Source organism: Salvia miltiorrhiza, chromosome 1, assembly GCF_028751815.1.
Source record: "Salvia miltiorrhiza cultivar Shanhuang (shh) chromosome 1, IMPLAD_Smil_shh, whole genome shotgun sequence".
NCBI classification, from domain to species: Eukaryota; Viridiplantae; Streptophyta; class Magnoliopsida; order Lamiales; family Lamiaceae; genus Salvia; species Salvia miltiorrhiza.
In genome coordinates, this window is record NC_080387.1 from 50,105,573 (window position 1) to 50,131,926 (window position 26,354).

The 26,354-nt window shown below is 37.2% G+C and overlaps 3 protein-coding genes across 3 annotated transcripts; 1 reads left to right on the plus strand and 2 right to left on the minus strand.

The window, feature by feature from the left end:
• The first annotated feature begins 10,809 nt into the window (after positions 1-10,809).
• Positions 10,810-12,141, plus strand: LOC131009470 (putative late blight resistance protein homolog R1B-16). The gene has a single exon (XM_057936818.1). It carries the CDS (start codon positions 10,810-10,812, stop codon positions 12,139-12,141), a length of 1,332 nt encoding a protein of 443 aa, XP_057792801.1.
• A 520-nt stretch (positions 12,142-12,661) lies between these two features.
• LOC130990203 (salviol synthase-like) lies at positions 12,662-15,413 on the minus strand. The gene is made up of 2 exons (XM_057914430.1): positions 14,378-15,413; positions 12,662-13,545 (listed from the first exon to the last, which is right to left on the minus strand). The coding sequence occupies exons 1-2, from the start codon at positions 15,263-15,265 to the stop codon at positions 12,919-12,921; spliced, it is 1,515 nt and encodes a 504-aa protein (XP_057770413.1). The 5' UTR covers positions 15,266-15,413; the 3' UTR covers positions 12,662-12,918.
• Positions 15,414-22,164: 6,751 nt separating this feature from the next.
• LOC130990212 (26S proteasome regulatory subunit 7) lies at positions 22,165-25,987 on the minus strand. The gene is made up of 10 exons (XM_057914441.1): positions 25,810-25,987; positions 25,193-25,274; positions 24,915-25,006; positions 24,758-24,835; positions 24,462-24,523; positions 23,761-23,905; positions 23,445-23,663; positions 23,172-23,353; positions 22,670-22,845; positions 22,165-22,565 (listed from the first exon to the last, which is right to left on the minus strand). Exons 1-10 carry the CDS (start codon positions 25,894-25,896, stop codon positions 22,408-22,410), a joined length of 1,281 nt encoding a protein of 426 aa, XP_057770424.1. The 5' UTR covers positions 25,897-25,987; the 3' UTR covers positions 22,165-22,407.
• Positions 25,988-26,354: the final 367 nt, after the last annotated feature.

The following is a 26,354-nucleotide window of genomic DNA, read 5'->3' on the forward strand; positions in this document are numbered from 1 at the left end:
AGAGGTGCTCTCTCTCTCTCATACACACGCGCGCGCACACATATATATATACACCATGAATATATAGTTTACAACAATGACACATTTATTCAAATTTCAACTTCAATTTAAATTAAATAAATTAATTAATTAATATAGGAAAATCCCAACACCCACGTGTACTGTAGGAAACAATCAAAATCTTAAATTCTCTCCCTTTTTGTTTGAAGTTTAAAGAAATTTAACAAAAATAATTATTCCATTTAATCAAAAGACTAAACTGAAAAGGAAAAGAAAAGAAAAAAAAAAACGTCTTGAGAGAAAGAAGAAAACGAAGGAAGAAAATATAAAATAAAATACTACATAACGGACAAAGCTGAGATTGAAACAAAAGATAAATCATAAAGGTGATAGCAAGACAAATTAATTTGATTTGGTCTTGTATTTAAACTTTGGTTCGCACATCTCTACGGAACCGAGAAGAAAGTTCAAATTTAATTATTTATAAATAAATATAAAAAAAATAAAACTTGAAACCTAGTACAAGATTTCTAGATTCCCAACAACAATCTCGTTAACTAGACAAACCCTTGAATCTTGAATGCTTGAAAAATTGAAGTACATGTTGTAAATATATCTTCTAGATATATCTTATGTGTGTTGACCAAGAAACCTAGAGGGAGAATAACACTTGACATCTTCAAGCCACCGGAGTTGACTGTCCTCCGTTCACACCGGACGTGTGTGAACGTTCACACCGGACGTTCACACTTGGTTTAACACCTATAAATATGGGTGTGTTGTGAACTTCATAAGAACGATATTTGTATTCTCTACTATATTCTCTCGCTTCTCTCTAGTTTATAACACGTTATCAGCACCATGCTCTAATCCTCTCATCTTCCTTCGATCGTAAAAGGATTGGAGGTATGCCCTAGGAAAGAATTGTGTCTTTCCAATGAGGTACGACTAATTTTCTTTTCATCTGAATTTCAATCCGTATAATTTTAGTAATCATCTAAATCCAGACGAAAGAAACTTTGAAGTATTAGAATATTATACTGTTTAATATGTTTATATCAATAAATTGGCTTGGAAATAACCAGAAAACGGAATCATGGTAACATATATGCTTTGCATAAAAGAGATTGTTATTGAAATTTGTGCAAATTCCCCTTATATTTGTGGTTTGATGCAAATATGTTATATTTGTTTATTACAAATGATATAATTTTCGTTATTCTTGAAGAAATACAAATAATCCTAAAAGTTATATTTTGATGCTATTAAAATAGCATTTGTTTGAGCATATTAAATTAGTGATGCATTTCGAATGATATTGATCTTAATCATTCCACCAAACAAAAGTGAATTTTGATTGGAATTTGGAGGATATAAAGTAAATTTTTGATCTGTACTTAGACGGAATATGTCATTTTATGTAAACTTGTATTTGATGTGGTATAAAAAGTCAATGTGAAATAGTAGATTTTAGAAAAATAATAAAGAAAAATATGAAAAGTTCACGCAAAATAGAAGACTATTTTGATAATTGGAGACATAATAGATTCGCCCGATTATGTTAAAAAGATATGATGCCAATAGATTTAATCTCAATATTTTTGTGCACCCTTTCGGTGAGATGACAAACATATATAATTGAGTTTTAATTTATTTTGTTTGTTAAGAGTGCAATATTTGATTGGATCTTATTCTACAAAATCTTGAATATGATTTACTACTACGTGGCAATTCTTATTTCGTATTATTTTATATAATCAGTAAACTTCAATGTTCTACTACTTGAATCACTATTGATATTATCATGTATTGGGAAATTTTTTAATTCATAGTGGATATATACTTTGTATATTATATATATACAACGTATTTTTTTTTAAATAATCTTGAAAAACTCATTGATGCTATTCAAATAGCACAAGTAGTATTCCTGAAGAATATTACATTCAAGATCTTAAATTGATGCTATTAAAGTAGCACAAGTAATATTCCTGAAGAATATTACATGCTCTAAGAGCAAGTAAATTAAATATTTGGATAACATATCCTTGAATCTTTATCTATTTGATTCATATTGTTGCTCCCGATGTAGCACAATCAATATTCCATGAAGGATATTACATACTCTTCAAGTGCAATCCATATTATATGCTTTTGAAAATTAGACCTTGAAGGTCAAACGGCCCTAAAGGCCAAATGGTTGTACTCTTTTTCCCTTACTAAGTTTTTTTCCTACGAGGTTTTCTTAGTTAAGGTTTTTAACGAGGCAACTAGTGTAATATATGAGTAAATATATATGTCTTGTACTATTTTCCTCTACCAAATTTTTCCCATGGGGTTTTTACGGAGAGGTTTTTAACAAGGCATGAATATATATATATATATTAATATCATATGAAATCTTGTGATATTTGTCTTGGTAAATAAATACACATATTATTCTTCAAAAGAAGAAGTATTTCCTTAAGTTGACATTAGATGAGAATAATGTTAACATAATATCAGGTGCATCAAAAATCATTGAAGGCTCCGGAAGAGCTTGTATCATTTTGCCAAATGATACTAAATTAGATATTGAAAATGCCCTGCACTTTAGTAAGTAACTTACTAAGTTTCAAGGATATCCGAAATAATGGATACCACATCGAGACAATTATGTGAAAGGTAGAAATGAATATCTTTGCATAAATTCTTTTGTTTCAGGCTATAAGCTGACAAAAGAAAAATTAGCAACACTACCTTCTGGAATGTATTACACATTCATAAAAGCAATTGAGACAAACCATTTCATGAACGTAAAGTTCAATGATACAAAAAGCTTTAAGCTTTGTCATGATAGGTTTGGACATCCTGGAGCGACTATGATGCGCCGAATAATCAATCATTCATATGGGCACAACATAAAGAATCAAAAGATTCTTTCTACAAAGGAATTCCCATGTGATGCTTGTGCGCAAGGCAAGTTAGTTATTAGACCTTCATATACGAAGGATAATACTGAATCTCCATATTTCTTAGAAAGAATTGAAGGAGACATTTATGGACCTATACATCCACCTTGTGGACCTTTTCGATAATTTATGGTATTAATTAATGCCTTTTATAGATGGTCCCATGTATGCTTGCTTTCTACTAGAAATGCAACATTTGCTAGACTACTTGCTCAAATCATAAAATTAAGAGCTCAATTCCCAGACAATTCAATTAAAAGAATTCGTCTTGATAATGCTGGTGAGTTTACATCTCAGGCATTTGATAACTATTGTATGGCTATTGGAATTGAGATTGAACATCCAGTAGCTCATGTCCATACTCAAAATGGTTTAGCGGAATCATTTATTAAACGTCTTCAAATTATTGCTAGACCATTACTTATGAAATCAAAACTACCAACTACTGTTTGGGGTCATGCCATATTACATGCTGCAACATTAGTTCGACTAAGGCCATCAGCAAATCATGAATACTCCCCAATGCAAATTATATTTGGCCGAGAACCTGATGTTTCTCACTTACGAACTTTTGGTTGCGCGGTTCAAGTCACAATTGCACTCCCACAACGTACAAAAATGGGTCCCCAACGAAGACTTGGGATATATGTTGGATTTGATTCACCATCGATTATAAGGTATCTAGAACCTTTAACAGGTGATTTATTTACTGCACGTTTTGCAGATTGTCATTTTGATGAAATGACATTTCCAACATTAGGAGGAATAAATCTACATCCAGAAAAGCACAAGGAAATCTCTTGAAATGAGAAAAACTTATCACATTTTGATTCTAGAACAAATCAATGTGAACAAGAAAATGAAAAGATCATTCATTTGCAAAATATTGCAAATCAAATTCCTGATGCTTTTGTAGATACAAGAAAAGTGACACAATCTCACATACATGCTGCAAATACTCTAGCTAAAATTGATGTCCCTGAAGGACAAATAGCTTTGGCAGCAAATGAGTCCAAAATTCGTCAAAAACGTGGTCGACCAGTTGGTTCCAAAGATTCTATGCCTAGAAAAAAGAAAGGGGCAAGATATAAACCAAACAATGACGAAAACGACTAATCAATCAAATGAAAGTGATGTAATTCCTAAAGAATTACAAGTATCTGAAAATCATGAGATCTCAATAAATTATTTACATCAGATACTAGAGAGAGAAAATATCATTGTTGATGATATATTTGCCTTTCATATAGCTCTTGAAGTTTTAAATATCAGGATCCTGAACATACATCTGTTGCTAAATGCAAACAGAGACTTGATTGGCCAAAGTGAAAAGAAGCTATAGAAAGGGAATTAAATTCCTGTGATAACCGGAAAGTATTTGGGCCTATAGCCTTAACTCCGGAATCTAAAATCCCTGTTGGATATAGATGGATTTTTGTTAGAAAGAGAAACGAGAAAAATGAAGTTACGAGATATAGAGCAAGACTCGTAGCACAAGGTTTCTCACAAAAACCAGGAATTGATTATGAGGAAACATACTCTCCAGTAATGGACGCTATTACTTTTAGATTTTTGATTAGTCTGGCTGTGTCACAAAGGCTTGATATGCGCCTTATGGATGTAGTGACTGCTTATCTATATGGGTCATTAGATACTGACATATATATGAAAATTCCTGAAGGATTTAAAATGCCTGAAGGATTTCAGTCACAACCCAAAAGCATGTATTTAATTAAACTGCAAAAATCGTTGTATGGGTTGAAACAGTCTGGTCGTATGTGGTACAATAGACTGAGCGAGTATCTTTTGAAAGAAGGATACAAGAATGATGATATCTGCCCTTGTGTTTTCATTAAGAAAACCGAAAGTGGATTTGCAATCATAGCAGTTTATGTTGATGATTTAAATTTAATTGGGACTCCTGAAGAGCTCAATAAAACTGCTGAATATTTGAAGAAAGAATTTGAGATGAAAGATTTGGGAAAGACAAAGTTTTGTCTTGGTTTGCAAATGGAACGTATCCGTGGAGGTACGTTTATCCATCAATCCACATATACAGAAAAAGTGTTAAAACGCTTCTATATGGATAATGCACATCCATTAGCATCACCAATGGTCGTTAGATCTCTTGATACTAAGAAAGATCCATTGCGACCAATTGAAGAGGGTGAAACGATACTTGGTCCTGAAGTACCATATCTAAGTGCAATTGGAGCATTGACTTATCTGGCTAATAATACTAGACCAGATATAGCTTTTTCTGTTAATCTTCTAGCAAGATTTAGCTCTGCACCCACTTTGAGACATTGGAATGGTGTTAAGCACATTCTACGTTATCTAAAGGGTACCATTGACCTTGGATTATATTATCAAGAAAATTATGATAATACTCTAGTGGGGTATTCGGATGCAGGATTTTTATCCGATCCACATGAAGCTAAGTCACAAACTGGATATATTTTCACATGTGGTGGAACTGCTATATCATGGAAGTCTGTGAAACAAACCTTGACTGCAACATCCTCAAATCATTCTGAAATCATTGCAATCCACGAAACAAGTCGAGAATGTGTATGGTTGAGAAATGTGACGAGTCATATCCAAGAGTCGTGCGGGTTAGCTTCATCAAAGGCCAAACCAACTGTTTTATATGAAGACAATGCTAATTGCATCGCGCAACTCAAGGAAGGATACATCAAAGGAGATAGGACGAAGCATATTTTTCCAAAGCTCTTTTACACACACGTCCTTCAAAAGGGTTACGATATCGACGTGCAACAAATTCGCTCAAGTGAAAATCTGGCGGACTTATTCACCAAGGCATTACCAACATCGACATTCAGAAAGTTGGTACACGAGATCGGCATACGTCGACTCAAAGATATTCAATGATCTCAAGTTCAGGGGAAGCAGTTGTACTCTTTTTCCTTCGACTAGGTTTTGTCCCATTGGGTTTTCCTAGCAAGGTTTTAATGAGGCAACATTTTTTAGGGATTGGTCAATCAAGGGGAAGTGTTGTAAATATATCTTCTAGATATATCTTATGTGTGTTGACCAAGAAACCTAGAGGGAGAATAACACTTGACATCTTCAAGCCACCGGAGTTGACTGTCCTCCGTTCACACCGGACGTGTGTGAACGTTCACACCGGACGTGTGTGAACGTTCACACCGGACGTTCACACTTGGTTTAACACCTATAAATATGGGTGTGTTGTGAACTTCATAAGAACGATATTTGTATTCTCTACTATATTCTCTCGCTTCTCTCTAGTTTATAACAGTACAGAGGATTTTTTAGAGTTTCTGAAAGGTGTACCAAAAAAGAAGAAGAAAATAGCTTAGTACTCCCTCCGTCCCACTTTAAATAATCTAATTTTTATTTTGTATTGTTTCACTTCAAATGACCCAATCTAAATTTAAAAATAAAATTGGGCATTTAAAATACTATTTTTTGGATTGTTTCACCACCACTTTACACTTTTATCACAAATTTTTTAATTTCCGTGCCCAAATTTTTTGAGTCATTTGAAGCGGGACAGAGGGAGTAATAAAAGTTAGAGAATGAGAAATTTTGTAAAGATTTCATGCTCCTCAAATTTCCTACACATTAATATCGAGAAAAAAAATATGAAGAAGACTATTTTCTCGAATTTTAAATCATTAAAAATATTAATAGAATGTGGAATGTTACCAGAGCTATGTCCTTTTTTTAAAATTCTATTTTCAAATAAAGTATTAACTAGATTCAAATGGAATATGTAAAATCGTTGTAAATAGCAGATTAATTTCTTAATCTTTCCAAGAAAAATCGGAAGTAAACAAGGACAGTTTCACACCTACTCGGAAAGTTCTAGGACAGTGCCTACTAATTCAATCTTCAATAGTCACTCTTCAAAAATAAATGACGTTGAACAGATCCATCATCCATGTGGGACAAGATGAGGTTTTTCTTTCCTGATTACAATAATGGGAGTCGAGTAATCGTAACAACTAGGCTATCAAACTTGACTTCGCAGTTGGGTGAGTCTTATGGGGTTGGTATGAAATTTCTAGATGAGGCTAGTAGTTGGGATTTGTTCTCCAAGACTGTGCTTGGAGGAGAAAGTTTCCCTCATGAGTTGGAGGATATTGGAAAGAATATTGTAGGACTTCCTTTATCAATTGCAACAATTGGAGGTCTTTTGGCAAAATCTGAGCGCACAAGAGAATATTGGGGGCGCATAGAGCAAAATTTGAATTCAATTGTGATTACCAATAATGATGAATTTTGCTTGAAAATATTGAGAATGAGCTATATCTATATGCCCAACTATTTGAAGCCATGTTTCTTGTATATGGGTATTTTTGAGGAAGATCGTTCAATTCGTACCTCAATGTTGAAGAAGCTATGGGTTTCTGAAGGATTTTTAAAACCAGCAAGTACTGGCAAATTGTTAGTCAAAAGCAACAATCAGCAATTGTCAAAAAGGGAAGGCAGCAATTGTCAAAAAGGGGCAGCTCAAATTTCCACTTATGCTGCCACCTACCACAGCTCCATTGCCTATAAATTGAGCCCCTCGCAGCAGCATTAAGATTACCCCAAAACCCCCAGAACAACACCAGAGAAGGGTGTGATATTAGAGAGAGAGAAATCTTGTGTGAGGATAGCTTCTGAGTGGAAGTTATACACGAGTGATAAAAGTGAGTTGAGAGATAGCCTCTGCGTAGGCAGATACAAAATACAGTGTGATATTTTTGTTGTACTCCTCCTTTTGAGATTCTCTAATATATTGGTGTGGGTCCGTGGACGTAGGCAGTTTGGCCGAACCACGTTAAAAATATCGGTGTCATTTTTCTTCTCGTTTCATATCGGTCAATATCCACAATATTGAGTCACACTTGATCCTGGGCGGAATTAGTTGTGTCTAATTTCCCAACAACAATCCTGGGCGGAATTATTGGCGTCTATAATTCCCAACAACTGGTATCAAAGCCACGGTGGTGGCAGATATTTTCTGATGTTTTTTCGCTGTTACTATTCACGTGAATAGTGAATTTCGTGAATAGTGAAATTTGTTGGCGGTTCCGATTTGTCGACAAAAGGTGTTCTAAACACGGTGGTTAGCTGAAAAATCAGAAACGATCCAAGGAGTCCAGATCGAGTGGGAGCAATGTCGACAGACGATAAAATTTCCAAAATTGATAAATTCAACGGTGTGAATTTTGGATTTTTTGGAAAATACAAATGGAGGATTACTTGTACCAGAAGGACCTGTATAAGCCCTTGAAGGAAAATCCACAAGTCAAGGACGTGGACGGAACAAGTCAAGGAATGGCAGGCAGAGCTCCAGAATCCACAAGAATTCCAACAAATCAAAGTCTGTTGAATGTTGGAACTGTGGTCAGGTCGGGCACTACAGAACGCAGTGTAAAGTACCTTCAAAGGGAAACGAGAAAAAGACCGAAGCCAATGTTGTGGCTGAAGGAGAAGGACGTGAGACATATTCCAGAGTTGAGGAATAACTTGATCTCCGTCAAGCAATTGTCGAGAGAAGGATGTGATACACACCTCTCAGGTGATTATTGGAAAATCACTAGGGGCGCAATGATTCTTGCACGTGGCAAGGATACTGGCAGCCTATACACAGCGATGAATGCGTGTGTGACAATTGCAGTTGCTGATAGCAAGAAGAATGCAAATTTGTGGCACCAAAGACTTGGGCACATGAGCCAGAAAGGGCTCAAGTATATGCATTCGAAAGGGAAACTACCAGAGCTTCAGTCTGTTGATATAGACTTTTGCGAAAGTTGTATCTTCGGGAAGCAGAAGAGGGTGAGTTTCAACACAAGTGGTAGAACTCTGAAGCAAGTAAAGCTTGAGTTAGTCCACACAGATGTTTGGGGTCCAGCAAGAGTTTCATCCGTTGGCGGAAAGTCTTACCTTTGTGACTTTCACCACTCGAGAAAGGTGTGGGTTTACTTCTTGAGACAAAAGTCAGAGGTGTTTGAGGCGTTCAAGAAGTGGAAGGCCATGGTGGAGAATGAAACTGGCTTACGGATAAAGAGATCCGATAATGGCGGAGAATACGAAGATATGGCGTTCAAGAAATTTTGTTACCAGAATGGCATCAAGTTGGAAATGCCAGGGACCCCACAACAAAATAGAGTCTCAGAACGCATGAACCGGACGTTGACAGAAGAGCTAGGAGCATGAGGATACATGCAGGATTGCCAACACAATTTTGGGCAGAAGCTGTCAACACAACGGCATATCTCGTTAACCATGGGACATCTGTACCATTGGAGTACAGAATACCGGAGGAAGTTTTGAGTGGCAAAGAAATTAAACTTTCTCACTTAAAAGTATTTGGCTGGGTCGCGTATGTACACATTTGTGATCTCGACCTCAGGTTCCTTGTATCGAAAGTCTTCCTGATAGTGTGGTCAAGTAGCGAGTTCCGTTGAGTGGTAACGGCGGTGCAAGATATACGGAGGTGTACCCCCAGTGAACTCACGATTGAATCCGGTGGTTCCTTGTATCGAAAGTCTTCCTGATAGTGTGGTCAGGCAGCGAGTCCCGTTGAGTGGTAACGGCGGTGCAAGATGTACGGATTGTCGTTCGAGGGAGGACATGATGTGGTCCTTGGTTTGAGGGGAGGATTTAGGAGAAGCAAAGCAAATTCTCGGGATGAGAATTTACAGAGACAAGCAAAAAGGTGTTTTGCAGTTGTCTCAGGCCAAATACATTGATCGAATCTTGCAAAGATTCAACATGAGCAGTGCTAAGCCGGTTAGCTCAGCGTTAGCTAACCATTTCCGCCTATGCAAAGAGCACTCTCAAAAGACAAAGGAGGAAAGAGACTTCATGGCTAAAATTCCTTACGCCTCAGCCGTTGGAAGTCTGATGTATGCCATGGTCTGTACTAGACCAGATATCGCTCATGCAGTGGGAGTTGTGAGCAGAATTATGGCAAATCCTGGAAAGCAGCATTGGGAAGCAGTAAAGTGGATATTGAGATATCTATGTGGATCTACTGATAGATGCTTGTGCTTTCGACGAGGTGATGTAGCACTACAAGGTTTTGTAGATGCAAATTTTGGCGGTGCGGTAGATCGCAGGAGAAACACTACCAGTTATGTCTTTACAGTTAAGACAGAAAGGCTGCTGGATTGATCGAGGTGTGAAGACAGATTGAAATCAGTCTTCAAGTGGGAGATTGTTAGTCAAAAGCAACAATCAGCAATTGTCAAAAAGGGAAGGCAGCAATTGTCAAAAAGGGGCAGCTCAAATTTCCACTTATGCTGCCACCTACCACAGCTCCATTGCCTATAAATTGAGCCCCTCGCAGCAGCATTAAGATTACCCCAAAACCCCCAGAACAACACCAGAGAAGGGTGTGATATTAGAGAGAGAGAAATCTTGTGTGAGGATAGCTTCTGAGTGGAAGTTATACACGAGTGATAAAAGTGAGTTGAGAGATAGCCTCTGCGTAGGCAGATACAAAATACAGTGTGGTATTTTTGTTGTACTCCTCCTTTTGAGATTCTCTAATATATTGGTGTGGGTCCGTGGACGTAGGCAGTTTGGCCGAACCACGTTAAAAATATCGGTGTCATTTTTCTTCTCGTTTCATATCGGTCAATATCCACAATATTGAGTCACACTTGATCCTGGGCGGAATTAGTTGTGTCTAATTTCCCAACAACAATCCTGGGCGGAATTATTGGCGTCTATAATTCCCAACACAAATGTTTGTAAACAATTGCGCAAGAGTACTTAAAGGAGTTGGTCGATAGAAATTAATCTCATAATAGTTGATAAGTTGGGGTCTATTGGAAATGTCAAGTACTGTAAAATTCATGATTTGTTGAGGGACATGTGCTTGAAAGAAGTTAAAAAACAGAGGTTTTATCATATCATAGAAGAGTCTCCTTCAGTTGTGAATAACGGACGTCGGGTTGTTTTCCCAAGTCACAGTAGATGGAGGGAGATAAGTGAAGTCTTGGGATCGTTGTCACATGCTCGTTCTATAATATGTGATGAGGATGAGAAGAACTTTGAAATGCCTCACAATCTTAGATTGTTGAGAACATTCAAAGCATATGACAGAGATACATATCGACCACATTATACCAAGCGGCGTAGTGTTCATTTTCTACACAATGTTTTTCAATTGGTGAACTCACGGCACCTCACTGTTAGAGTTCATTGGAGGTCCAAATTCCCTTCTTCAATCAATTTGCTTTGGAATCTATCTACGTTGATAGTTCATCAGTCTGCATTCGATAAGTATTGGGATATTAATAGATGTAGTATTGATCGCCGTTGGCATGATCTTGTTGCACCGATTGAGATTTGGAAATTGCATCAACTTAGGCATCTCGAGTTTATGGGAGAAGGACTGATTCTGCCAGATCCTCCGAGTGACATTGTTATCATGGAGAATCTACAAACGCTTAGAGGAGCAAAGAATCTTTATTTGAATGAAGAGGTGGTTAAAAGAATTCCCAATGTGAAGAAATTGCATCTAATTTACAAGTTGGAAGAAATGGAGGGTTGTCTCAAGTATGTCCAATGTTTGAGTAAATCGAAACAAATGGGGAGAGCAAAGTGTCTCAGCTATCTTGAGTGTCTGAGTAAATTGGAAAACTTGTACTGCTCCATCTATGATGGATGTGATGAGTATTTGCAGAGGATTAGGTTCTCACACTCCCTCAAGAAGTTGAAGTTATCTCTTGATCCCTCTTTGGATATGGATTTGGAAGAGATATTGCAGAAGATAGGGTCGTTGCCCTTTCTTCAGAAGTTGGTATTAAAAGGTGGTACCTTCAAAACAGGCAAGTGGGACACTATTGAGGGCCAATTCCGGAGGCTCAAGCTACTAGCATTGGACGGGTGTCGCGGTCTACAAAATTGGGTGATGGCAGAGAGCTCCCACTTTCCACTTCTCCAGGAGCTTCGTCTTGAAAGCTTATATAAATTGGAGGAGATCCCTTCGGAAGTTGGAGAAATACCAACGCTGGAATCAATTTCTTTGGAATATTGCAGCGAATCAGTAGTAGTGTCAGTTAAAAAGATAGTAGAGGAACAAGAGGATTTATATGGAGACCAACTTGACCTTCATGTTCGAGCTCTAGTTTGGAAGGGGTTAGAAGCACTGCAGAGCATGGCAAGTCCCAACTTTGAAGTTAAAGTGGCAGATTATTAGAATCATCCATTCCAACTCAAGCCAAGGAGGAGATGCCGGAGAGCGTGATGACTTTTCTGTTTCTCACCTTATAAAGTTTTTTGAGGTTCTATTGTTCCTTTTGTTCTTATTAGACAACTTCTTTGATTTCTCTTCCTTTTGGGACATTTGTTTATGTGCTTAAACTTTCTTACATAATTAGATCATCAATTGCTGCTCATTTCTCATCTTTTCATTTGGATAAAAATCGTGGAAAAGTGTAATGGACTTCCTTTGTCGATTGTAGTGATTGGGGGTCTTTTGGCAGAGTTCAAACTAACACTAGAATATTGGGAGCACATAGAGAAAAACTTAAGCTCAACACTCAACGGTGAATTCAGAGAATGATGAATATTGCTTTAGAGTATTGAAATTGAGCTATAACCATTTTTGCCTACCTATCCTGTTTTCTGTATATGGGAGTGTTGGAGAATTTCTTTAACCAATAATAAATAAAAGCTTGGAAACAGTTGCCAAAGAATATCTGAAGGCAGTATAGTAGTTGACAGAAACCACATTCTAGTTCATATATTGGGGGCACTTGGGCATATAAAGTAGTGCAAAATGCATGATCTGCTGAGAGTTCATCTTTGAAGGGAACTCAAAAGCAGAGAGGCTTGGGGCAAAAAACTTATCCAACTATTATTAAATCAACCTGCTACGTTGAAAACGAGATATAGGCACAAGATAATATGAATCAACACTAGATTACCCTGTACTATTTTTCTAAAACTCTCACTCACATCACACGAGAATCTATCAAGCAGCTGCACGCAAAGGTCGTTTAACAGTGGGAATCAGATGCAAATGGTGTTTCTTTCTAACGGTGACACCGAAGGCCTCCGCCATATCCAAATCCTTATTCTGGATCCCCTTAGGCATCTTCCAATCGAAATGATAGAGAAGCATAGCAAGCGGAAGCTCAATATTGGCAAGCCCGAACGACATGCCGGGACACATTCTCCTTCCTGCACCAAAGGGTAAGTATTCTAGATTGTTCCCTTTGAAATCATGGGAGCTTTCCTCGAATCTCTCTGGTATAAACTTGTCTGCATCTTTCCAATACTTGGGGTCCCTTCCCAGTGCCCATGCATTCACAATCACTGTGGTTTTTGCTGGGATTTCGTATCCATTGATTTCACATCTTTCTGCGTTGATTCTGGGGACTAGAAACGGCAACGGTGGGTGCAATCTCAAAGTCTCTTTGATGATTAATTTGAGGTATTTCAGCTCATCAAACTTGTCTTCATCTATGTATCCCTTGTCGTCGAAAACCTTTCTTACTTCTTCTTGTGCCTTGTTGAGTTTGCTGGGGTTTCTTATCAGCTCTGACATTGCCCATTCGATGGTAATGGATGACGTGTCAGTTCCTGCAATGAACATATCCTGAAATGGACACCCAGTAGTTAAATCGATGTGATTAATTCTCTGTCCCACAATTTTGATATCACAAGCACCCTCAAATTTAGTACTTTAATTAATAATAAATATTAGTATAAGATAAAGTTAACGAGTTAATATATCAAAATAATTATTTTGCTATTGTACAGAAAAAAATAGTCATAGAGATAATAAAATAATAAGAAGAGAAGATTAAAGTAGCCATTTTTTTTTTACTTAAAGTACTATTTTTCCTTAACAAATGAACTAACAATAATTCACAATGAAAAAGTTTTGTGGTTTTGAGTTGAAAACAAAATATATATGATCAATTCACGATTAAAAAACTCTATAATTATGAATTGTACCAATTATAAAAGTGGTTATTTCATCCTTTTATCTTAATGGCTATTTCTTAACAAAATGGATATTTTTTTATTAATTCACTCAAAATTAATTTTAAATTTCGAATCCCAATTAAGATATATTGACTAAGAATACAATTTAAAAAATTATTAATTCTAATTATAAAATATATAATCAATCCCAATAATAAATTATTGACTAAAACACAAGCAAGTGAAATTGAATAAAAATAAAATTAAAAGGTTGAAAGTGGAAAACTACAAATTGGGATAGAGAATGACAAGTGATGAGGACATCAATTCTAAAATTATATTTCACCGCAATTTCCAATCGTTGGATGATGTCTTAAATAGTTGAATTTTTTTTGTAAATATTTGTGAATAGATGAAAATAGTAGTAATATGATAACAATTTTCTTAGACAAGAGTAGTATTTGAAAACGAGGATTAATTGAAAATGGAGAAGCACAAACCAGCACCACCGCTTTGATATTGTCAATGGTAAGAGGTAATTCAGTCCCATCTCGTTGAATCTTGAGCAGAACATCTACAAGATCTTCAAACACACCTGCAGCATCACCTGCTGACCTATGCTGCTCCACGATGCTACTGAACAGCTTGTCTAATTTCCGATGCATCCGCCGGATCTTGAACCGGGCTCCGGTGATCAACGGCAGCCATTTGACGGAAGGATAGAGGTCGGCCAGCATGAATCCCGCCCCCAACTGGGTGGCTTCTTCAATAATAGAAGTCATCGTTCCGCACTCCGCGGTCCTCGCCCCGACCACCGCCCTCGTAATAATATCGTACGACGTCAAGAACAGCTTCTCCGACAGGTTGGCCGGCGATCCCGCGCGGGAAGCTATCCATTCGCACATATTCATGCTCTCCTCCTCTCTTATGTGGCGGAAGGACTGCACGCGGCGCGCGCTCAGGAGCTCGAGCGTGCAGATCTTCCGCAGCTGGCGCCAGTGGTCGCCGTAGGGGGTGAAGACGATCGCCGTGTAATTGTAGGAGAGCGTCTCCGCCACCAGCCCGCGGGGGCGGTTGGCGAAGTTGAGGTCGTGGGTTCGCACCACTTGTTTTGCGAAGTCGACGGATGAGATGACGACGAAGTGGATCTCGCCCAGCTGGAGGTGCATAAGGGGCCCGTGTTTGGCGGCGAGGTCTCTGAACATGTGGTGGGGCACGGTGGCGCGTAGCATGAGATGGAGGTTTCCGATGAGAGGGAGGGTTTTGGGACCTGGGATGTGTGAGTAATTGTTCGCGAATTTTGAGATTCGTCGCGATTTGCGAAACGTGAGGAGAAAGAGGAGAAATGAAAGTAGAGCTATGAGTGTTGATGGGATGTTGAACTCCATAATGTATAAATTTCTCGTGTCTAAGTTGAAGAAGTTGTGTGTTATTCATATATAGAGAGATGTTTAGAAGAAAAAATGACCATATTTCTCATAAAATATGTATATAGTTATTCTCACTTGATACCCGTATATAAAAGAACTCCTTCTTTAAAGAATAAAGTCCAAATACGCCCCTAAGTAGGGCTGTAAACAAACCAAGCCGCTCGCGAACTATTCGGAGCTCGGCTTGAAAAAAGCTTGTTCAAGTTCGTTTAGAGAAGCTCGTAAAATAAACAAACCAAACTTGAGCTTAGTAGTATTCGGCTCGTTAGCTCTGAACATGTTCGTCAAGTGATTCAGCTTGAAAAATATAAATTATTAGTAGACATAACTTATATTTATCCACTAAAATTAATAATAATTGTATTAAATCTCTAATTAATTTTGTTTGTTATAACAAAATAATTAATATATTTATTATCTTAAATAAAATAATTTATTTTTAAAATAAAATAATCAATATTTTGAATATAAATATAAATTTAGAAAGTTCGTATAGGCTCGATTAGGCTCGTGAGCCGCTCGTGAGCCTCAAATTATTCAGTAAGTAAAGTTCGGGATTCAATTCGATACTTAACGAACCAAACTTGAGCACACCACTATTCGGTTCGGCTCGGTTCGATTACACCCCTACCCCTAAGTGAAACTTTAAGGCATTTATTTGATCCTAAGTTACAAATGGGACACTACCGCATTTGAAAAGGAAAAAAAATGAATATAATTTTTCCGTTCTAATTAATTTGATCAATATTTTTTTAGTCGTTTCAGTTAAGTTGATCAATTTCAATATTTTTATATAGAATAAATATAAGTAAAGAAACATCTTGTTGGAAAATTAATGAAATATCCTTATCCTAATTTTGATGATACCAAAACACTTAAATTTATCTTCTAGCATAGGTCTTGTCGCTGACTCAATTGTTAGTGTCCATCTGCTTAGATTAGGACTTTTGTCTGAAGACCAGCTTATTGAAGACCGAAGACTGAAGATAGCTCAACTGAAGCTTTCGGAATTGGACTACCGAATGACGCACACTGACTGAAAACCATCAGTCACCAGTCGGAGATACTCATACAATTCATGTCATGGTCGAACTGAAGTTCAAATCAAGTATCAGTCGATGTTCTACATTGAATTAAAGTAAAGAGTATCAGACACGCCGCATTAAATGCTCAAGGACAAGTGCATTTAATGCTGAAGATTTGAAGATCATCCTTGCAAGTACCAGAATTCCACTTTGCGTGTAAAGATGCAGAAGCACCATACTCCAAGGACAAGACGATTCAAACCTTTGGTATAAGGAGCATTTGAAGATTGCCACCTCAGCCCAAGAAGTGACATTATCTCACAACGGCAGAAATCATGAAGATCATCTCTCCAACGGATCTATTCAACACTTCGCCTATAAATAGAGCTTGAGGAACGCCTGCAATCTTCACCGATTCAAGATATACGCTGAAGCTCTGTCAAAATCACAAGCCAGCATTTACTTAGACAAAACCTTGAATTGAAGAAGAGAGTACTCAAACATTGTAAAATCAGTCTAGCTGATTATATAAACTCTCTTAGATTTCTAGGCAACCCCTGTTTAATCTTAAACCTAGAATAGATTATTTGAGAGCCTGTTCTCAGTAGTCTAAGTTGGAAGAGTTCAAACCCTTTTTCAACCGAGCGAAAAGAGTGTTTGAGTAGAGCGGAGTTCAGACCATGATTCTGACTCCAGATATCTTAGCCAAGCGCTGGCAAAGGCACGAGTGTGTCTTAACGTGCTAAGAGCGAGCGAGTAATCCAACCCAGGGTGTTGGTAAGTTTGCTGTGCACCTTTAAGCATTAGCCCATAGTATTTGTCAGACTAATCATCTGGCTGTGGATTAGGAATGTTGTGTCTGAACCACGTAAAAGTCCTTGTATTCTTTATTTGCTTTCAGTTTTTCTTTATCTGTGCTAAATCTATTTTTAAGTGAACTAGATTAACTGAAAAGTGTAACCAATGATTCTACTAGTGACAAACCTTTCCAAAAAGGCTATTGGCGTTAAGTTTTAATTTTCGCTGCTGAGTTATTAATCTAACTGATCAATCTACTGATAGTCAGTAAGATCAATAATGTTTTACAAACTCTAGACTGAAGCCTTACATGGATATCAGTTAAGCTCAGTGCTCGACTGATGTCAAATTACTGAAGTCACTTCAATATCAGTCTTTGACCATCTTTTTAACTGAAAGTTGGTTAGTTTGTTTTACGCCGCAAAAAATAGCCTTCAGGTGTATTCCCCCCAACCCATACACCTGTTCAGTCAACCCTCCGGGACCCAACACATCTAATCATTATTCACTTTATTACCAAACACTCTTAAAACACTAGTTTCTTAAAATCTCGTGCTGAAAAGAAGTTGACCAACTTAGTTGGGATGAAGGGGATAATTTTTAATTTCGGTGGGTGATGGCGCTCTCACCGGGTATCTCCTTACCATTAATGGACCTTTCTCTTTGACGAATCTCAATTAGGACCATCGCTATTGTGATTGTTGATATAATATATTTAAAAAATAACTTTTAATTTGAAATCAATTTAAAATTTAGTGTTAGTTTTTTCGTTTTAATAAAATTCAAAATTTATTTGTACACAATTTTTTTTTCCTAAAATTGTGAAAATGAGAGTGGTGAAAAGTGAGTGTATTGAAATGGTGAAAAGATGTTATAAGTAATATTGTGAGTGGTGAAAAGGTGAAAGGTAAGAATAAATGAGATATTGTTAGTAGTGGATAGTGTCCCAAAATGAATAGAAAGTTATTTGAGGATAACCCAAAAAGAAAATATATAAAGTTATTTGGGGACGGAGAAAGTATTTATTTAAAGATTAAAACTTAATAAAATTCTCTCTCATCTTTTTTTTTTGTTGAATAAACCTATTTTCCAATTCTCTTTTATTTTTATTTTCATTTTGTTTTCTTTTAGCTTATTTTTTCTTATTTTTTATTTTTTTATTTTGTTCATAATATCAATTTTTATTATAGTGAATTCTTTATATATATATATATATATATATATATATATATACATATATATTATAAAATATTTCTTGCATTGCACAAGCACAAATGTTAGTTCAAACTAAACGTTCACTACTATGAATTCTCTTGCAGTCTGTTTGGTCAAATGGTAGTTATATTATATAGCTAACAGTCAGCACACGCATTGTGATTTTCGTAAGAAATTTCGTACTACTTAAATGTTTTTTAACAAATAAGATAGCTACCTTTTGACATTTCAAGTTATTTTCTAAAATAGGATTAATTGCACATGAAATCACCCCTATCACCCAATTTGCAATTACCACCACTTTCAAAGTTAAAAAAATGGAATAAAAAATACGCAATTTATTGATTTATTGCAATTAGGATCACCGTCAATTTATCAGCAATCAAATTTGTGACATGGTGTTGTATTTAGGATCGAATTTTTCGTCCACGTATATTATAGTTTGGCATAGTCGGAATTACAAATTGGGGGTACGTAGTCCTAATTGCAACAAATATTGAGTGACAATTTTCATCACCGGAAAAATTAATTGGGGCTGATCTCAATTGCAACAAATCAATAGTTGTGTGTTTTTTAACACTTTAAAGTGATGTTGTAATTTCAAATTGAGTTATATGTGATGATTTTATTTGCAACTACTAACTCTAAAAAATATACCCAAGTCGTGTCACCTTCTGGAATCACTTACTGAAATTGATACATTCAAGTTATGTATAGCTTTCTTTGTGTTGACTTTTACTGGAGATCTCATTTTAAAGAATTCAACTCGACTTAGTTAAAAAAGTAATCAATATAGCAGAAGAAATTATTTTTTACTATATTTTGCAATGGCTGCATTTATCAGTCGTAGTAGAAGTTGAATGCTACGGCCATATTATTCTGAGTAAAATTTTTCTAGCCCACTCTTTTAAAAAAAAAGAACATTTTTATTTAAATTTTGGCATTTGTGAGCCACATTTAGGTCCAATTTGGCGTTTCCGGGTCATATTTTGGCACATATTAAATACAAAATAGTTCGATTGAGTCTAAATGTGGCCCACGAACCCCAAATTTTAAAAATAAATGGCTCAGTTCTGCTAAGTTTTAAAAAATTGGTCTACTTTTAAAAACCGTTCTCAGTTAGTGGCCTAAAAAAATTAAAACTCAATTTTAAATATGATTGTTAGTTGCCCCATATTAATTCTTAAGTAGACGTCTGAAATGTCTACATGGATTAAACGAACGATGTAGTTGGATGTCCACGTCACTTCAGCTTTCCACGATGGCATTAATTAACCAAAAATTGACTATCGTGTGAAAATTTGGAACAATTGAAAGTTTGAATATTTCGAGGCATCGTTTTAGTTCATGTGCAAAACTAAATTTGGATAAAAGTTTGTGTATTTGGACACAATTATCTAATCTTTTTTTTTGTTCTTTAATGTTCATATTTCTTTAAACAAAATCGTTTATTATTCTGCAGAAGATTAGCTTCCCATATTCCCTCAAGAAGTTGAGTCTCACTACCTCATTTGATCTTGAGTTGGGAGACCTATTGCAAAATATAGGTTCGTTACCACTTCTTGTGAAGCTCGAGTTAGAATTTGGTTTCTTCGGAAGGCGTAAGTGGGAAACAAGTGAAGGCCAATTCCGCAGCCTCAAGCAACTAACGCTGTATTTATGTGGCAATCTAGAAAATTGGACGGTGTCAGAGAGCTCCCACTTTCCACTTCTTCAGGAGCTTCGTATTGGTAGATTAGAAGATCTGAAGGAGATTCCTTCAGAAATCAGAGAAATAGCAACGCTCAAGTCGATTGTGTTGACAGATTGCAATGAATCATCGGTAGTGTCAGCTAAAAAGATATTAGATGAACAAGAGGAGTTACATGGAGACCAACTCGACCTTCGTGTTGGAGTTATATGTTTAGACAGGAGCACAACACAAGCATTGCAGCATATGGCGAGTCGCAACTTTCGTATTGGCCGTCTCTCTGAATTCTGATACCCTTCTAAACTTGCGATTAGGGCCGTAAACAAGCCGAGTCGTGTCGAATACTATCAGGCTCGAGCTCGACTCGTTTAAATATTTGGGTGTTCGAGCTTGTCTTGTTGATCAAACTCGGCTCATCACTCTTTTACTGAGCTCAAGCTCGATTCGAATTCAGCTCGTGTGATACTCGATAATTTCTAATTCGAGTTTGGCTTGTTAGATGTTTGTATACACGATATTCGAGCTTGAGCTCATTAAAAAGTTAGGAAAATTTTTATAAATGTTCAAAATGTTATCTTGATCTTAGTTAATATATTACTCGCGCTCGAACTCGTTTAAGGCTTGTGCACTATTTTGATTGAATGCTCGATTGAAGGTTCATGAACGGCTTGCACACATGTTCGCGAGCTCAACAAACCGACTACTGTCAGGGTCGAGCTCGAAAAGACTCAAATTAGTTTATTATCAAATCAAGTTCGAACCAACTTTTTCCGAGTCGAGTCTCGAATAACTTGCAAGTTGCAAGTAATTATGTTCAGTTGTCCAATAAAATTGTTTTTCATTTGTCTTCAAAACATGGCCTAATAATTGTAGTTTCATTCCAATGTTCATATAGATGATGTATTCTCTTTAATTGTAAATTTATCACAACGCATCTGGTCGGGTTACACACAATTTCTGAACCTTTCACACTCAGAGTGATAATTCCTAAGAGCGGTGGAATTTCCGGCGAAATGACAGTTTGTGTCGATGGGGATGAAGATGGACATATACAAGGACAGGAGAGGTTAAGGCAATGTGTGGTGTGGCTGGAAATTTGAGGGGGAAGAAGTTGATGGGTAGTTGGGTTATCTTCAACGAGCAAAGAGAAATATAGAGAGAGGCGACGTACAAGAGGGGGTGATGTGAAGTGTTAATATTTATTTTTATTTTTAAAAAATTAACAAAATCAAAGCAACATCATTTTAATTAGGGAAAAGGTGCAGATTGGCCCTCCGATGTAGTAGCACCTCTAGCGTATAACCCCTCTTACTCACTGTGTGTGCAACTAAACCCCTGAACTCCGAGAAAATGGTGCAAATTTCCCCCTCTGACCTAACGTCGTTAAGTGTCCGTTAACGTTTGGGTTTAATTGCACCCTCTACTTCAAGGGTGGATCTGCACCTTAATTTTTTTTTTTTTTTTAATTTCAGCAACCCACCTCCGACATCAACTCAACCGCCCCCCGTACTCATCGGCTACAACTTACACTTTGTCAGCTCGCACGCGCTCAATCTCTTGATCGTCGACTGCTTACCACCGACATGCAGCAGCATCACCAACTCCAGATGTGGACTTGGATCGAATCCTGCTTGGTCCAAATCCATATCCGTATTTTTTTACTTAGGTCAGGATTCGGTCCAAATCCATTAGGTCCAAAAAAACGAGATTCATGCCCAAATCCATTAGATTCACAGGGTCTCGAGATTGGGCGCGTGCGAGCTGACAAGGTGCAAGTCAGAATCGATGAATACGGGGGCGGTTAAGTTGATGCAGGAAGTGGGTTGTTGAAATTATATAAAAAACAAAAAACAAAAACAAACAAAAAAAATTAAGGTGCAGATTCACCCCTGAAGTAGAGGGTGCAATTAAATTCAAACGTTAACGGACACTTAACGACGTTAGGTCAGAGGGGGGAATTTGCACCCTTTTCTCGGAGTTCAGGAGTTTAGTTGCACACACAGTGAATAAGGGTTATACGCTACTATTTCCGGGGCCAATTTGCACCTTTTCCCTTTTAATTATCACATCAATTTCAATCCACGAGATCTCAGAATAAACTCAGTCAGTCGTGATGTCTATGAAGATGATTTTAGTACAAAATCCACAAATTAAATTCACTTTCATTCTGATCAAATTACATGTAATCAAGAAGAGTTCGGTACAGAATGAGCACATGCCAATTACCAAATGCTGCTAACAAAGTTTTTCAACTGCAATAAAGCCAGAGTTTGCGACTGCATACCAATTCAAATTGGCAGCCAAGATCGAGAGCGCCTGTTACTGCAGCAGTGTCTCACACCGTACAGAAAAAGTGTAACACGGTGCAGTGATTAATTGTAAACCATATACTTGGGCGTTGCACTGAATTTCTGATATCCTTTGATAACTTTGTTCACAGCATCCAGAAAATCTTTCTCGGTGACTGTCTTCCTTCTTGCACGGATAGCGTACATTCCTGCTTCTGTGCACACACTTCTTATGTCGGCTCCTGATTTTTTATACACAGAACACCACTTAATATCCATGCCAATAACATCAACTTAATTTTGTGCAGCTAGCAATGTAATATGCAAGCATCAGTTAACATTTTACCAGTAGAATTTGGGCACAGCCGAGCAAGAAGTTCAAATCGAATGTCCCTCTCACAGTTCATTGTGCGTGTGTGAATCTTGAAAATCTGGGTCCTGCTCTCTAGATCTGGCAGTCCAAATTCGACTTTGCGGTCTAGTCGTCCAGGACGTAAAAGCGCTGGATCAAGTGTATCAGGCCTGCATAGTAAGACACATTAATTGAAGAAGTGCTTGAAAAATTTATGTAAACTCAATGACCAAAAGCAATCATATTATGTTCAAACACAAATGCTTTATCAATGATTCAGTCAATAATGCATTTAACCATCTATCCTTTTTTTAAGAAAATGGTCAGCTTCAGCTTAAAAAATGCACAAATAACCTAAAACTTGTTATAATTCATCAAATGGGGAAGGGACAATGAATCGGTGCAAGTACATTTACAAATTTGAGAGTTGTGCTCCCACCAAACAAAGTAATATCCACTGAAAAAGTTACAAATCAAGGCAAAATAGGCTACCAACCTGTTAGTTGCCATAAGAACTTTAATGTTTCCACGAGCATCAAATCCATCAAGCTGATTCACAATTTCAAGCATGGTGCGTTGAACCTCATTGTCTCCACCCACCCCATCATCAAACCGTGCACCTCCAATGGCATCTACTTCATCAAAAAATACAATACAAGCTTTTTTGGAGCGAGCCATCTGCAGAGGGGAACAGAGAAAACATACATCAAGTAAATTAAAAGTTAAGAAGATAAATTGTAAGGAAAATAGTAGAAATCGAGTGTGGCACCTGAAATAGTTCGCGAACCATCCGAGCTCCCTCGCCAACATATTTCTGGACAAGCTCACTACCAATAACACGGATAAAGCATGCATCAGTTCGATTAGCCACAGCTCTAGCTAGCAGAGTTTTGCCAGTTCCAGGAGGACCATAGCATAGAACACCCTTTGGAGGATCAATCCCCAGCTTTACGAATTTTTCAGGGTGAAGCATAGGCAACTCAACCACCTGAGGATAACCATTATTATTTTCCAGTTGAAGTAATTTTAACCTATAACTATAAGACATACAGACAACAACATTCCAGCATCATTATATAACAAACCTCTCTCATCTTTTCAATCTGCTCCTTACATCCTCCAACATCATTATATGTAACATCTGGCTTTTCCTCCACTGTCATCATTGTAACACTTGGATCAATTTTGGGAGGCAAAGGAATCTGAATTTGATATTTGTTCCTGTCCACACTGCAAGAAAACAGGCGCTAAACTTCACATCACAGGAGCAAAACAAACAACAACAAAAAAACCCGCATGGCCAGCAATTAGAATGTCAGGCATAGAATTCTGACTCCAGAAAGATAATTAATACTATCTTCAAAATCAACTTATCAATAAAAAGTAACAACTGTGGTTTGGTGAATTAGATGAGGAAGTCCAAAGCCATCTTGCAGCTTTAACATGCAACATGTCACTGACGCAATGTACAAGATAACAAGAGAAGGTAAATATATCCAGGTCCTAGAGGACAAGGAATTCACAGACCATACAATGTTCAGAGTCTATGAATAGTTCTTCAGTTTTCATTGATTAACCCATTTCTTAGTGTGACTGTGTGAGTTAACATCACACATACAGTTCAGCACAGAGATGAATAAACCTTGCAAAATCCAACTATGCAATGCATCTATAAGACTACACACTTTAGGACCAAGAAAAACAAATTTTAAGACAATGACATATACCCTATGCTACAGGCAAAATGTTTGGTTCGATAAATGAAAATAAACATGGAAAAGCTCACCCAACACGCATGCCTTCTTCGATATCAGTAGGTGAAACTTTATCACCCAGTCCCACAACAAACTGTAATACACAAAAAAAAATAAAAAAATAAAAACATGATAAGTAAAACCGCATGACACTACCAGCTAAAGGAAAGGCATAAATGCTCATCAAGTACTGGTATAAGTTATGATACAGGAGGGGTTAGATATCTGGATAGAAATCGTGGTGTTAACCTATCTCTTTTTATTTTTTCCTGGGATGAAGAATTAAAAAGATATTGAGGCAAGCCTATGAACGAGGCAGGCAACATACCTTGGCAATCTGTTTGACATTTATAACATACTTGGCATCCTCTGTGTTTGGATTGATTATCTTTGTGCATCTTGCAACCTATACAAGGAGAAAAACATATCACAAGATACAAATCTAGAGGGATGTATAGTAGACTCAGGAATCTAGAAAGTAATACCTGAAGAGGTTGTTCCTCCTGCATCATTTGCTTATCAGAAACAAGATCCCACTGACTTGGTGCAGCTAAACCAGTGTCCGATTCCTTAATACCTATTATGAATTGAAAACTGCAGGTTAGCATCAAAATGATATGTTAACTAAGCACATCATTGAGCAGTAGCCACTACTACAGTAGAATTTTCCACTCCACTCCCACCCCCACAGCCCAAAGAACGGGGAATGAATGGTGAGAGAGGAAATAAGAAAAAGGGACACGGCTGGGGAAAATTTGCATACCACATAAATCATTGATCTTCTTTGCCATCTCCTTGATTTCCTTCTCAGCTTTCTTTATGCTGTTCGAGTAAGGTCCCAAACCCTGCATATACCAACACACATACACCGTCAATGGCCACAACCAAAACATGCCACATGTACCATATAAATTCCAACCGCAACAACACCTTATACATTCCATAAAAATCTTGCCCAATGCAAAATACAGCCCCCATAAAGGAAACCAAGTTTAAATATTGTGAGCACGTGAATACGAAATTATGGTAGCAGACAGTATTGAAATCAACTAAAACTACTTCCTATTGAGCTAAAAAAAATTAGCAAACAGAAAGTTCCCAATTTCACATATATCAGCGCAACCAAAACCATCTACAACCACAATACTCAGCTTATTAGAAATCCGGGAAAACTAAATGAATCCAATTTCCACTAAAATGTTCATCAGCTAGATCCTAATTGCCCTTCAGTCAACAAAAAACAAACCATAAGCTACGAAAATAAACAACACCTAGGTTCAGCTCTTCAATTCCCACAAATGCAAACATACAAGCAACAGATTGCGGAAAATTAGGGTTTATGAACAAATTGAAAAAGAAAAAAAGAAAGGAATTAATCACATAGGTTTTGAGGAGGGCGATATCATCTTCATCGAGAGGCTTAGGGTTCTTCTCGTCCTTGATCTCATCCTCTGGATCGTGCGCCATTTTCACAAATTACAATCAATTTTTCCTTCGGAATTTATTTGATTTTTGAGGAAACTTTACTTGGAGGAGAAGCAGAAGTGAGAAATTTTTATGACGAAGTGGAAAACAAGATATTTATAGTCGAATTGCTTCACATGCTTTGCACGTGGCTTTGTGGGCTGCCCTTTGCAATAGTAAATGGGCCATTTTAAACTTGAAAAGCCCAATATGGTTATGGGCCTAATTTATCCATCTAGGTATCCAAGCCTAACATCTCACTGCTCTTGAATCTGTCATGATCCGTCCCACATCGATTTAGTATGGGCTGATTGGTGTGGTTTATAACACCTTGACACCCTTTCCTTAATAGTTTGGTTTTTGAGGATGAGTTCTACCTAGGGTGTTGTCTCAAATGATTTCAGAGCCAACCCCATGCTCTGGTCCACTTGGGGCGTTATGGGCCGCCGTGGGCGGCGGAT